Below are 13,036 nucleotides of genomic sequence, written 5' to 3' on the forward strand. Positions count from 1 at the left end.
TCTAATTCGGTGGTAGAGAATGTGTATTTATGTAAAATGTAATCAATAAGCATCCAAAAAAAATTAGATCAATTAATCATTCAAACTGGGACTAATTGCTATTTGAACAAGATTTATAAGCTAATATCGATTTGCAAAATGAATCATCAATCAAGTTTAGATGAGTAATTAAGTTCTGTCCGGCCGCCCCGCTCCGCCGTTTCTCAAGTAGAATTTTATAATTAAGTAATTTATGTTTGTTTAACAAGGATATCCACCCACTTGGAAATGTTCACCTGACAGGTGAGCTAAATGGTGGGTGGGTTAAAAGTAATTGAACAACTCCATTGAGACAGATGCAATGCTGTCTTATTTTTGTTTTTCTTTTCCTGTACACTGTTTTCAAAAACTTTTAGAGCTGAATTTTCTTTTAAAGTGTTGGCGTGAGAGAAAACTGTCAGCCAAGAAAAACAACTAATTTGTTGGAATCCTTGAAAATGAAACAACACTCAGCTTCCTTAATTGCTATCGTCTGGTGTGAGAGCTTCTCTCAATTCTCTTCCTTCCCATCATCTGGTTTCCATCCTGGTTTTCCATGGAGAAATCTCAATTTTCCCTCATTATTCTGGCCCATTTTCCTTAATAGTCATTCTGGGAAAATACTCCTACGATTTTTAATTTTCATTTAGTCTTCACTTAGTAAGAAAGTTTATGGATGTTGGGTACACCAAAAGGGCTGTTTGGGCATCCTGTCAGGACAGATTAATGAAGATAATCCTCTGCTCAGTCTTGATTGGATATACGATGGTATTTTAACGAGTAACACTCGAACTAGCGCTGTAAGCATCACAGTCCGCCCTAGTTACCCTAATAGCTAAGTAAGAAAGTAAAGTTAAGGTAATCGCCTAGTTTTCCATGCTGGGCTTAACGTTGAAGTACCTAATTAGGTGTCGTTGAGAGAGTGCGGGAGCTCATACTTTACTGTTAGCTTTGTGAGGTATAGATTATTACCACTGTCTGTTAGTAAAGTAAAGGAATTGCCTATTTTTTCAGGTGGTGCTTAACGTCCAACTACCAATTAGGTATCGAGGACGGAGGCTACTAGCAAACATACTTTACTATAAATTTCTCATATTAAACATTAAATAAAATCCAAGGCCTAGACCGGGAATCGAACCTACTAACCAACAATACATCTAAGCTTTGCGGGTCTAGTCTCTTACCGCCTAACATACTTTACTATAAATTTCTCATATTAACCATTAAATAAAATCCAAAGGCCTAGACAGGGGCATCGAACCCACTAAACCAACAATACATCTTAGCATTGCGGGTCTAGCCTATAATCGCCTAACGTACGTTACTGTAAATTTCTTTTTTATTAACCATTAAATAAAATCCAAGGCCTAGAGACCAGGAATCTAACCCACTAAACCAGCAATACATCTTAGCTTTGCGGGTCTAGTCTCTTACCGCCTAACATACTTTACTGTAAATTTCTCATATTAACCATTAAATAAAATCCAAGGCCTAAGACCGGGGAATCGAACCCAGTACCACAATACATAAATTATTATAATTAACTAATAAATTATTATTGAAATTGGCAATAAATAGTGTTTTTTATTCTCATCTGGTATTAATGAATCAGTCACCAAAAAGATAGTTCACAATTAACATTTTACCAAGTGAAAAGTAACTACACTTTGACTTGAACTGGGCTACTCTAACGAAGTTAATTTTAGGCTATTAAAATATATTAAAGAATGTGCCAGCTCATTCTAGCTTATTATCCATCCTGGTCTAAGATCCTGTTATAAGCATTCATAGGGCAGGAGATGTAGCAAAAGTGTTGTAGAGAGAGTATATGAAGGAAAGTTACCGAAGAAAGGGTAGACCACAAGAAAAGAAGCCCCGGAAACCTAAATTAGCTTGAGTCTGACGGAAAGCATAAAAGTAATCGCAAAAATTTGCGGGAAATTTCTAGACACAAAACGCCAAACAAAAGAAGTGCTAATTGTCGTGAGCTTTTTTTTTTCAGTTTCCTCTGATTTTTCTCAGACGCTGGAGAGATTCTTTTGGAACTTTAGAAAGCTTAAAGCGGCTTCAAACTTTAGTCTCTGTCCGTAAGCAGAGTCTCTGTAAAAGTATACGGTTATGGGGGGGGATGGCTCAAGAAGTGGTGGTTCTCCTTGCTTTGATGTCATCGCCACATTGTTTCAATACAAGTTCTTAATCGTGAAGACAAATACCTAGTATCAATTCATACCCTGTCTAAGGACTTCATCAGTTACACTCTTATTAAGTATTTCTTATCATATTTATCACAAAATAATTGAAAAATTGTCCTTCCTACTTCCATCTTTAAGTCACATTTGTCAGACTTCACAGCATTCCATGACAATAATCTGGCCCAAGAAAGAAAAGCTCCTCTTAAAGTTGTTTTCCTCCTTCATATAACAGTTACAAGATCCTATTTCCTCCGTTTTCTTTGTGAAAAGAAGAAAATGTCCCATATTATGGTCCTTCTTACTTAAGCACATAAATATACTTTACCCTTCTTATTTTTTTTATTGTATTATATATCTTCCTGGACTTATTTGGTATAAGAGGTTTTTAGTTAAGGAAAAGTAGAATTTAATAAAACTTGATCATGAAAGCTTAGTGTACTGCGTTTTTTCCCCCACTTTTCTTTTCTCGTTAAAAAAAAAACGAAAAACAAATCTACTTTGTTGGAAAATTTTGTTGATTTTATTCGGTTTCTGTGTAAGGTTCCTTGAAATAAGCAAATCTCATATTTATGATTGCCTTTTTCTTACTGCTGTTAACGCTAGATTTACGAGGGTCGTTTGAAAAGTCCGTGCAAAGTCAGAGAGATAGCACTACTGGTGCGTATCGAGGTTATGTTTAGTTAGTAGCATCTCTTGGAAGAACACACACCAAGTTTCAGCCAGATCGGTCTATTTCTTTGTGTTTGGCATTCGTTTGAATCGAGGAAGTCGAGTGATTTTCAAAAAATGGACGAAAAAGAATTTCGTGTGTTGATTAAACACTACTTTATGAAAGGCAAAACGCCTGAGGAGACTAAAGAGAAGCTTGATAAACATTATGGTGACTCTGCACCTTCGATTAGAACAGTTTATAAGTGGTTTCAAAATTTTCGGAGTGGCCATATGGGCAGAAGTGACGCTGAACGTTCTGGACGCCCTGTTGAGGTTACTACTCCAGAAATCATTGATAAAATCCATGATATGGTGATGGATGACAGAAGAGTGAAGGTGCGTGAGATTGCTAGTGCTGTGGGCATCTCGAATAAACGGGTACATAATATTTTGCATCAACATTTGGACATGACAAAGCTATCCGCAAGATGGGTGCCGCGATTGCTCACGCTTGACCAAAAACGAAATCGTGTGAAGTGTTGCAAGGACGGTTTGCAGCTGTTCCAGAAGAATCCGCAGGACTTTAAGCGTCGTTTTGTCACTGTGGATGAAACATGGATACATCACTACACTCCTGAGACCAAAGAACAATCTAAACAATGGGTTACCAAGGGGGAATCTGCGCCAAAAAAGGCGAAGACCGTTCCTTCGGCCGGAAAGATTATGGCGACTGTCTTTTGGGATTCGCAAGGAATAATCCTCATCGACTATCTGGAAAAGGGTAAAACTATTACAGGTGCATATTATTCATCGTTATTGGACCGTTTGAAAACCGAGCTGTAAGAAAAACGCCCACGATTGGCCCACAAAAAAGTCCTTTTCCATCACGACAACGCACCAGCTCACACCTCAGCAGTTGTGGTCGCAAAATTAATGGAAATAGGGTTCCAACTCGTTTTACATCCCCCCTATTCTCCAGACTTGGCTCCCTCGGACTACTATTTGTTCCCCAATATGAAGAAATGGCTGGCGTGAAAAAGATTTTATTCAAACGAGGAGATGATTGCAGAAACGAATGGCTATTTTTCAGACTTGGACAAATCCTATTATTCGGAAGGGATCAACAAACTAGAGCAGCGTTGGACGAAGTGTATAAGCCTAAAAGGAGACTATGTTGAAAAATAAAAAAGGTTTACCCCAAAAAATTCAGTAGTTTTTATTTTTGCACGGACTTTTCAAACGACCCTCGTATCTTAAGCCATTACCGCTGTGAGATCTATTGCTAAGTGTCACAGTTAATGCCCTAAATTTAATAAAAAGATAGCTCAGCTCGTCAAGCAAGCTATTTTAAGACTTCAAGAACTAGAAGTCTCATTTCTAATCCTTCCTGTATCTGAAACCCAACCTGTAGATGGGTTCATTTAGATTTTATTGGTCTGTATGAAGGAAACCATATTTTCTTTGGCAAAAAAAATAAATAAATAAACCATATCTAAATTTAAACGTAGAACTTTTAGCTGGTACTTCCAAAGTTAAATTCCTCCAACCGGTAAGTACTGGCATTATATCTACTGGCTTTATCGCACAGGAAAAGGGCGAAGGGGCTGTACAATATTTATTTGCTCCTCCGCTTAACGTTTGGCCACTCTTTGGCTAGTTTATAAAGGGCCTAGGTAATTCAGAGGCTGTACTACCACTTACTCTATCTAGCCAGAATGGTAAAAAGTTACCTGACTGGGAAATGTACTTTACTCTTGGAAAATTACATTTTAAATGTAGGATAGTTTTCCAGAATTATTTATTTATTTGTATGTTCACTTTACTAAACAGTTGATTTTAACGAAAAACTATAATGCTTGCTGTATGTTGAATGCCACCTAAACAAGTCCAATCCAAGATCTCCTTTAGGTTTCAATCTCTTTACTTCCTATAAGTACCATATTACTAAATATATTTTTCTTTATGTAACTCAGCTTTGAAATTTGAAGAAAATTAGCCAACATGAAAATGCTACATTACTACGCAGATTTTTAAATAAATTGTACATTTCATGAAAATGACTTTTATGTTTTTATTAAAACTTTGTTTGGTAATAAATCTTTTCCTTATTTTTTTTCTTTTTTAATTTTCTGAGAGAGAGGCGCCTCTCTAATGTTCTTTTTTTATGCAGTGTACGGATCTTATTACACAAAATGAAAATCACTTATTGTAGAGGACATATTAATAAGATTTTCTCTTTTTTTAACCAAAGATCCGAGTTTAAAAGTTCGTAAACTCGCAAGCACCTTTTAAATTCATTAGATTTGTTTTTTTTTAAATATATTTTCTCAAAAATAGTTCTATAATTTTCTGTATACTTAGAACTAATAAATGTACCGGCTGAGGTTGAAATTCTAGCATTTTATTATTATGCCTAGTTTACTTTATAAATCGTATAAAATGGGAAAATAAGATTATAAAAAAATAGATCAGTCATATTTGTTAAACAATTTCGTGCTTTAATATTAAGATATTAATTAAAGTAAGGGAAACAAATGTTAAAGAAAAACGAAATTTTAATATAAATCACATATCAAATAAATGTAAATTAAAAACCTTATATTGAGTCCCTAATACTTTAACATAGTTGTCATTTTACATAAATGGAATAAAATAATAACCCGCTTATTTAAATTAATAATTATTTCAGTTTTAATTAAAAGTTAACTCTTAAAAACAGTCCAAAAACACTTAAAAAAGAGCATTGTCACGATGTCTAGCGGCGTTAATTTGAACTAAATTTTTCTGTAGTTCTTGCCATTGCCGCTAGGTAGCAATGCAATGTATATAGGTTATGCTTTTAGTGTTGTTAGTTTAGTACCTACCTACTATAAGAAGTTTCAAACTGTTATAATTATATTTGCTGAATATATATTAATTTATTAATTCCTTTTTTGTTTGATCGTGTTATAAATGGTATTCTGTTAATGCAATATTCTATTTAAATTCTAACTTTAACTATTTAATAACAATATAACAGGAAAAAAAATACTTTGGAAAAAGGTTGACGCATCTTAAAGAAGAAATAATAGTTTGCTGGCAACATAAAACTTACTAACAAACATATCAATAATTTTTTACTTCTTTTTAAGTAAAAGAAAGAAAATTAATTGACGGTACTTCTTTGGGAAGAGATCTGTGTAGACTTTTCTGTAAGGTAACATTTCAGTGAAATATTTTACAAACTTTACAATGTTGTCTTTACAATGTCCTTAAAGTTGTCTGTAAAAATATACGGTTATGAAGGCAGCTCAAGGAAAGGCGATTGTTCTTGCTTTAATGTCATCGCTACATTGTTTCAATTCAAGTTCTCATTCGTTCTAAATATGAGGACAAATACCTTGTATCAATTCATACCCTGTCTAGGGAATTCATCAGTTACAATCTTATTAAGTATTTCTTATCATATTTGTTAAACAATTTCGTGCTTTAAAATTAGGGTATTAATAATTAAAGTAAGGCAAACAAATTTTATTATAAATCACATATCAAATAAATGTAAATTAAAAGCCTTATATTAAGTACCTAATACTTTAACATAGTTGTCATTTTACACAATTGGAATAAAATAATAAACCTCTTATTATTTTTTTTATTTTAAATAAATAATTATTTCAGTTTTTATTAAAACTTAACTCTTAAAAACAGTCCAAAAACACTTGAAAGAGAGCATGGTCACGATATCTAGCGGCGTTAATTTAAACTAAATTTTACTGTAGTTCTCGCTATTGCCGCTAGGTAGCATTGCAATGTATGTAGGTTATGCTTTTAGTGTTGTTAGTTTAGTACCTACCTACTATAAGTTTCGAACTGTTATAACTACATATATTTGCTGATTACGTTAATTTATTAATTCCTTTTTGTTTGATTGTGTAGTAAATGGTGTTCTGTTAATGCAATATTCTATTTAAATTCTAACTTGAACTAATTAATAACAATATAACAGGAAAAAAAAAACTTTAGCAAAAAGGTTGACGCATCTTAAAGAAGAAATAATAGTTTGCTGGTAACTTAAAATTACTAAGAAACATCAATAATTTTTTAATTCTTTTTAAGTAAAAGAAAATTAATTGACGGTACTTCTTTCGGGAAGAGATCTGTGAAGGTAACATTTCAGTGAAATATTTTACAAACTTTATAATTATGGCAAAAATTAAATATGAGCGTAACACTAGGCTACAGAGAAGTGATTAGCTAAAATGTGCTTAAGCATGATTGCCACGCGAAGATAATGGATTCTAAATCCAAGCTGCTGTCCCTTAGATTTTTCACGTTCTTCTTAAAAGCTTCTTACAAATGATGGATAGTCTGTAACGAGAGAAAACTGCCTGGAGGCTGGCAGTACGCTGGAATAAAATAATCACGATAATCTCGCGATGTTGTACGCAAACTTTATAATGTCCTCAAGTAATAGATTATAATCCAAAACTGGTTAAGAATATAATCTACAGGGTGCTTCGACACTAAAATTAGCGATATTATCCAGCAATGTGGACCCTATTTCCAGTAATACTTGGTGGTGGTTCAGGCAATTCTATAAGTTAGAACCTTTGAGAATTGATTGTAAATGGAATTCAAGGAAGTATTGTCTATAGATATATATATTTAAGTTTTGTTAAGTCAAGTAATCTTATAAATGTTTTATTTGTTAGGTGTTACCTGCTACACGTGTGTCAACGTATCAGATAATCTAATGTGTAACCAGTACGCTATAGACCGACCTTGCCCTCAAGGTAAGTGACTGTATCTTTTATCAGTTTGGAAGTTTAAAGGTTATCTTCTCTTTTCTTCTTTTTATGTGCAAACTAAAACAACATCTCCCTCACACACTTCATGTATTTGTCACCCACCGTTCGATCAACGAAATTGAAAACAAACATTACTTTTATTTGAAAAGGCAGCCATCCTTTCCCTTATATATATATATTTACTGCCAGTGAAGTAGAAGAATAGGCAAACAGAAAATTAAAAAAAAATCTTTTTTGAAGCTTTTCTTTTATAGTTTTTCTCTTTCAGTAATTCACTTTTTCCAATTTATAGAATACAAAGACATTTATTGGGCTGACTTTTGCACATAAAGGTGAATCAATTATTTACAATGATTAAGAATCGTTGTGTCTAAAAAGAATTTATAGCATATTGAATATGCGGTCTTTACCTTGCCCTTGCACTGGCCAACGATAACAAATGAATTGTTCACTCAATTTTAATGCCAGGCAGAAAGAATAAAAATAAAAGAAGGACATATTTATGTTTGTTTGCATTAAATAAATAATAATTGTACAATATAGGGGATTCTCTGGTACTCGATATGCCAGAAGAACTGTAAAATACTTCGTACTAAATTTCTAAACCTAAATTTTGTACTATCAACGAATGTTCCATTAAAAATAATTGGCATTTTCGTTGTTTTAAATCTGTGACTTGTTTTCAACTAACTTTTGGCCTCTGAATCCAACTGCTTCCGCAGTTTTTCATCTTATCACGTAAACTTTTTACAGGATACTCTCAAAAGTCATAAAAATTGTGCATGTAAAGGAAAATAAAGTAAAAACTTACTAAATATACTGTTTACAAAGAATCATTTTATTCATTCAAAAGCTAAAATACATAGTTACTGCAAGTTAAATTGTGATCATACAAATAGTTGTTTCTTTACCGAACGGTAATTATAAGGTACAAATTTTCACTTATAGCTTTTTCTGGAGTGTTTAGTCTGTGGACATTCTCGCTTGATGGTCGAACAATAGTCGGTATCCCATCTAACTTGATACCGTGTCTCCATGACCTTCAAATCTTGGTGGAATTGCTCACCCTGCTCCATGACTGACTGTACTAAGATTTACCGGGATAATTTCGGCGTAAATTCTGTGCTAGTGTATTTCCAAGTAAGTCTTTAACAGTGTCTTTGAATTTTTTGCATTGCTCCGATGTAAATGTGCTATCTTTAACTAGCTGCCGAATCTGAGGACCATCAAAAACACCGGCCTCTATCTTTTCAAATGACTGGCTAGGAAATGCTGAAATGAGATACTTAAAACAATCTGCTTCGGTTAGCAAAACTTTAACGAATTGTTTCATGAAACCCAATTTTATATGCAGAGATGAAAATATAATTTTCTTTCTGTCGACAAGTGGCTCATGCAGAATGTTTGGATCAACAGGTTTCAGGTTTCTTGGCGGCCCAATGCTCTATTCTTTCACATACATGAAAAGCAGGGATAAATAATAAGTTACATACAAAAAAAGGATTCCTAACGCTTAATTTTTTGAACCTCCTACTTTTCTAATCTTCTTGTTAAAGCCGTTGATGAAGGCTTCATACGCAGACATTAAGGTTTACATTGATAAGTATCCATATTCAGGCTTGATTAACCTATGAGTGATAGTAAAAAATCAAGGGTACATTTACCAACCAAAGTTTCTTAAAGGATCATCCTCTTATCTCCAAGACTATCCAGGTACTAAAACAGGAACATTGGTCGTTCTGCGTTAACTAGTAGTCTTGTGGGATTTCATAATTTTTGGGTCATCTCCATTTCCGCTTTTCATTTATTAAACCTCAAAATCAGTGCCGTAGGTAAGTAGTTAATTATAGGAATTTTGTTTCACTTCTTTTTCGTTTTAGCTCATATTTATTTAATTATTAGTTTTAAAAAATGAATGAATTAACTAAAATATAAAATTAATCTGTTTCCCTTCATGATATTAGATGTGAAATGAAATATTAAGTCATCACCATTTAGTGGCTAGCCTCTTAGAATAATTACTGGAGCTCAGAGACGTTCAAGAAAAAGAGGGAAGAGTAAAGAACTTTCGCTGAAAATAGAAGTAAAACTCCTTTTTCTTTGGTAGTTAGCACATCTAAAACTGGTTGGTCTAAAAATCTGCTGCCTGAGGCAACCATAAAATGGGGAAGCTGATAAGAACAAGAAGCAGGATTAACAAACTGAAGAAACCTTTTTTGAACTTATTTTTAGGAAGATTGTAAGCGAAAAAAAGTTACATATAAATCATGTATATAATCTGTGTTCATACACACTGCAAAAATGTGGAAATATCTCAGTATGCGAGGGAGTGCAGGACAAATATTTATTCATTCAATAAACGTGATCGGAAAGGGTTTTACACTCGTGTTTCTGGCACAAGTAATTTTCTCATATTATTCTATACCGTGTTCAGTCGACACAAAGTTATTAAAACCTGTCAGTTGCACACTGACTTGTTGATTACTCTTTTCACTTGAGTTTAGATTACAGGTTATACGTTCTCAGTTCGTTTGGTGGCACTTCTCAAAATTTCTTATTTTTATTTTCTTTTACAGAGTGTTACGATCGAACTATTAAGGTTGATCACAAAATCTATAAAATTCCCTCCATTTATACTTAAATGTTATTTATACATTTTTATGTATCGATTAGAACTACTTAACGATTCCAGTCAGATAAAATACTATATATTGTTCACACCAAATACATACTTCAGTAAACTTTTGTCGTTTAATAAAAGTTTCTAGTCAGCCGTAAAACATTGCTTAGTTGTTTCTGAAATGTATGACCAGAATAGTAAACCCTGTTTAAGAATAGGGTTCCAAAAGCATTAGATTATGTGGTCTTTTAGGTCTTAGCGCTTTGATTTATTGATGAATTATTGCACTTTAAAGAGATCGTACTTCGCCTGAATATTAAAAGATCATGTTGAATTCCTAGTTAAAATTTACTATAGAATTTATTGTTCTGTTTATTAAGAAAAGCTCGTAAATATTTATTTAAATAAGTTTATATAAGCATTTATTTTGGGTATGTTAAAAATAGATTTCTATAAATTTTAATTCAGATTGGGCCAAATCCTTAGTTTCTATCAACATTTTTTAGTTATTGTTACGTGTCTACTAATTAGTAGTTAAGGTAGACCAATTTAAGTCTTTAGAGTCACGAGCATGGTCAAATATAAGTGTGAGAAGATAGAGAAAAGATAGCCCTATATAGGTTAAATACCAGCATGGTTAAGTAAGTGTAAAGTGGTACTACATAGCTCTAGAGAGTTACCAGCAAGGTTACGTGTGAACTGGACATCTATATAGGTCTAGAGGGTCTCCAGCATGATTAAATTTAAAAATAATATAGTCCATGTAGGTCTAGAGAGTCACCAGCGTGGTTAAATAAAAGTATAAATCAGTTCTATATAGGTCTAGAGAGTTACTAGCGTGGGTAAATGTATGCGTAAGACAGTCCCATGTAGGTCTAGAGAGTCCCCAGCATGGTTAAATGTAAGTGTAAACTGGTTCTTCATAGGTTTAGGTTTTCTTCATAGCATGGTTACATACAAGGGTGATCCGGATCTCTATATAGGTCTAGAGAGTCACCAGCATGGTTAAATGTAAGTTTATTCTGGTCCTGCACAGGTCTAGAGAGCCACCAGCATGGTAAAATATGTGTATAAGACAGTATTATACTAGACAGTCAGCAACATGGTTAAATATAAGTATAAAACAGTCTTATACAGGTCTTGAGAGTCACTAGCATGGTTAAATATAAATGTAAGATAGTTCTATATAGGTCTTCAGAGTTACCAGCATGGTTAAATATAAGTGTAAAACGTCCTATGTAGGTCTAGAGAGTTACCAGCATGGTTAAATATAAGTGTAAATTGGTCCCGTATAAGTCTTGAGAGTGGTAAGAGGATGATAAAATAATAATAAATGGTTGCCAAAGTCTAGAGAGTGTAAGAGGAACGTAAAATAATAAAATTGGAAATGCCTGGCAAAGTCTAGAGAGTGTGAGAGCAATGTTAACAAAATATGGGCGGTGCTAGCCAGTGGGAGGAGTTAACTGAACTAGTGGGCGGACGTCTCCATGGTGATAAGACGCTCATATCATATGGTACCTCTCTATATATACGTGAACAAAAAAAAATGGTCGTCAGTACGACACAAGTCGTACTGCTTGATGCAGGGGGGTATTGTCGCTCGTCGCTCCAAATATTCCAAATAAATCTTGTCAACCCATACTTCTTCCTCAAAAACTCTTGAAAAAGTGTCGTGTTGTGGTTACGGAGATGTTGTCGCTTCGACGGTCGGAAGGCAAATAATCTCCCCACCCGGCCCGGCCCGCGCGGCGAACTTTCTTATATACCCTCTGGTCGCGTCATATCTCCATGGCAACGGCTATATTAGTTCCACCAGCTGTCACTAGATGTCACGCGCTATCATATTTTAACCTTGCTCTCACACTCTCTAGACTTTGGCAACCATTTTCCCTATTATTATTTTACCTTCCAGTTACACACTCTCAAGACTCTGGCGGCCATTTTCCCTGCTATTATTTTACCTTTCTCTTACCACTCTCTAGACTTTGGCAGCCATTTTCCCTATTATTATTTTACCTTCCTCTTACCACTCTCTAGACTTTGGCAGCCATTTTCCCTATTATTATTTTACCTTCCTCTTACCACTCTCTAGACTTTGGCAGCCATTTTCCCTGCTATTATTTTACCTTCCACTTACCACTCTCTAGACTTTAGGGGCCAATTTTTCTATTATTATTTTACCTTCCTTTTACACACTCTCATGACAATTTTTTTAATTTTTTAATAATTAGGGGGTTGTAGGGAAAAATAAAGACAATATTATTATCAATTATTTCCTTTTTTATTTTTTCAAAATTATTTACATTTTTTTTTAGAACAAATTTATAAAAAAATTTACAAACACTATAAACATTTTATTTTATAAATAAGTGAATTTTGACTTTACAAATACAACTTTTAAGTAAAAATTTTTACATTAGATCCTGAAATCCAGCTGAACTCCAGTACCAGAGGTTTTTAATCTGAAAAACAATATGTTATTATTAACGTAATTATAATAGCTGGTCACTCTCTAGACCTATATAGGTCTACCCTAGACTTATACTTAACCATGCTGGTGACTCTCTAGACCTATATAGGACTACCTTAAACTTATATTTAACCATGTTGCTAACTCTCTAGACCTATATAGGTCTACCTAAAACTTACATGCTTGTGACTCTCATGACTTTTATAATAGGACTTACTTAATTTATTTAACCATGCTGGTCACTCACTAGACTTCCTATTATCCCAAATCACAATTGGGAATTTGAAACTATATATTG

General features: G+C 33.7%; 1 protein-coding gene across 7 annotated transcripts in view; it reads left to right on the forward strand.

Moving 5' to 3' along the window:
• Positions 1 to 13,036, forward strand: part of LOC141450775 (ly6/PLAUR domain-containing protein 6B-like) — a 325,478-nt gene that overhangs the window by 307,320 nt on the left and 5,122 nt on the right. For all 7 annotated transcript variants that reach the window (XM_074121571.1, XM_074121572.1, XM_074121570.1 and 4 more), the window contains one exon: positions 7,553 to 7,633. In XM_074121571.1, coding sequence (XP_073977672.1) covers positions 7,553 to 7,633 — 81 coding nt within the window. The remainder of the gene's footprint in view (positions 1 to 7,552; positions 7,634 to 13,036) is intronic.

The sequence above is a fragment of the Rhodnius prolixus genome, unplaced genomic scaffold (genome assembly GCF_049639745.1).
Source record: "Rhodnius prolixus isolate KJV_2025 unplaced genomic scaffold, Rpr scaffold_8, whole genome shotgun sequence".
NCBI lineage: Eukaryota > Metazoa > Arthropoda > Insecta > Hemiptera > Reduviidae > Rhodnius > Rhodnius prolixus.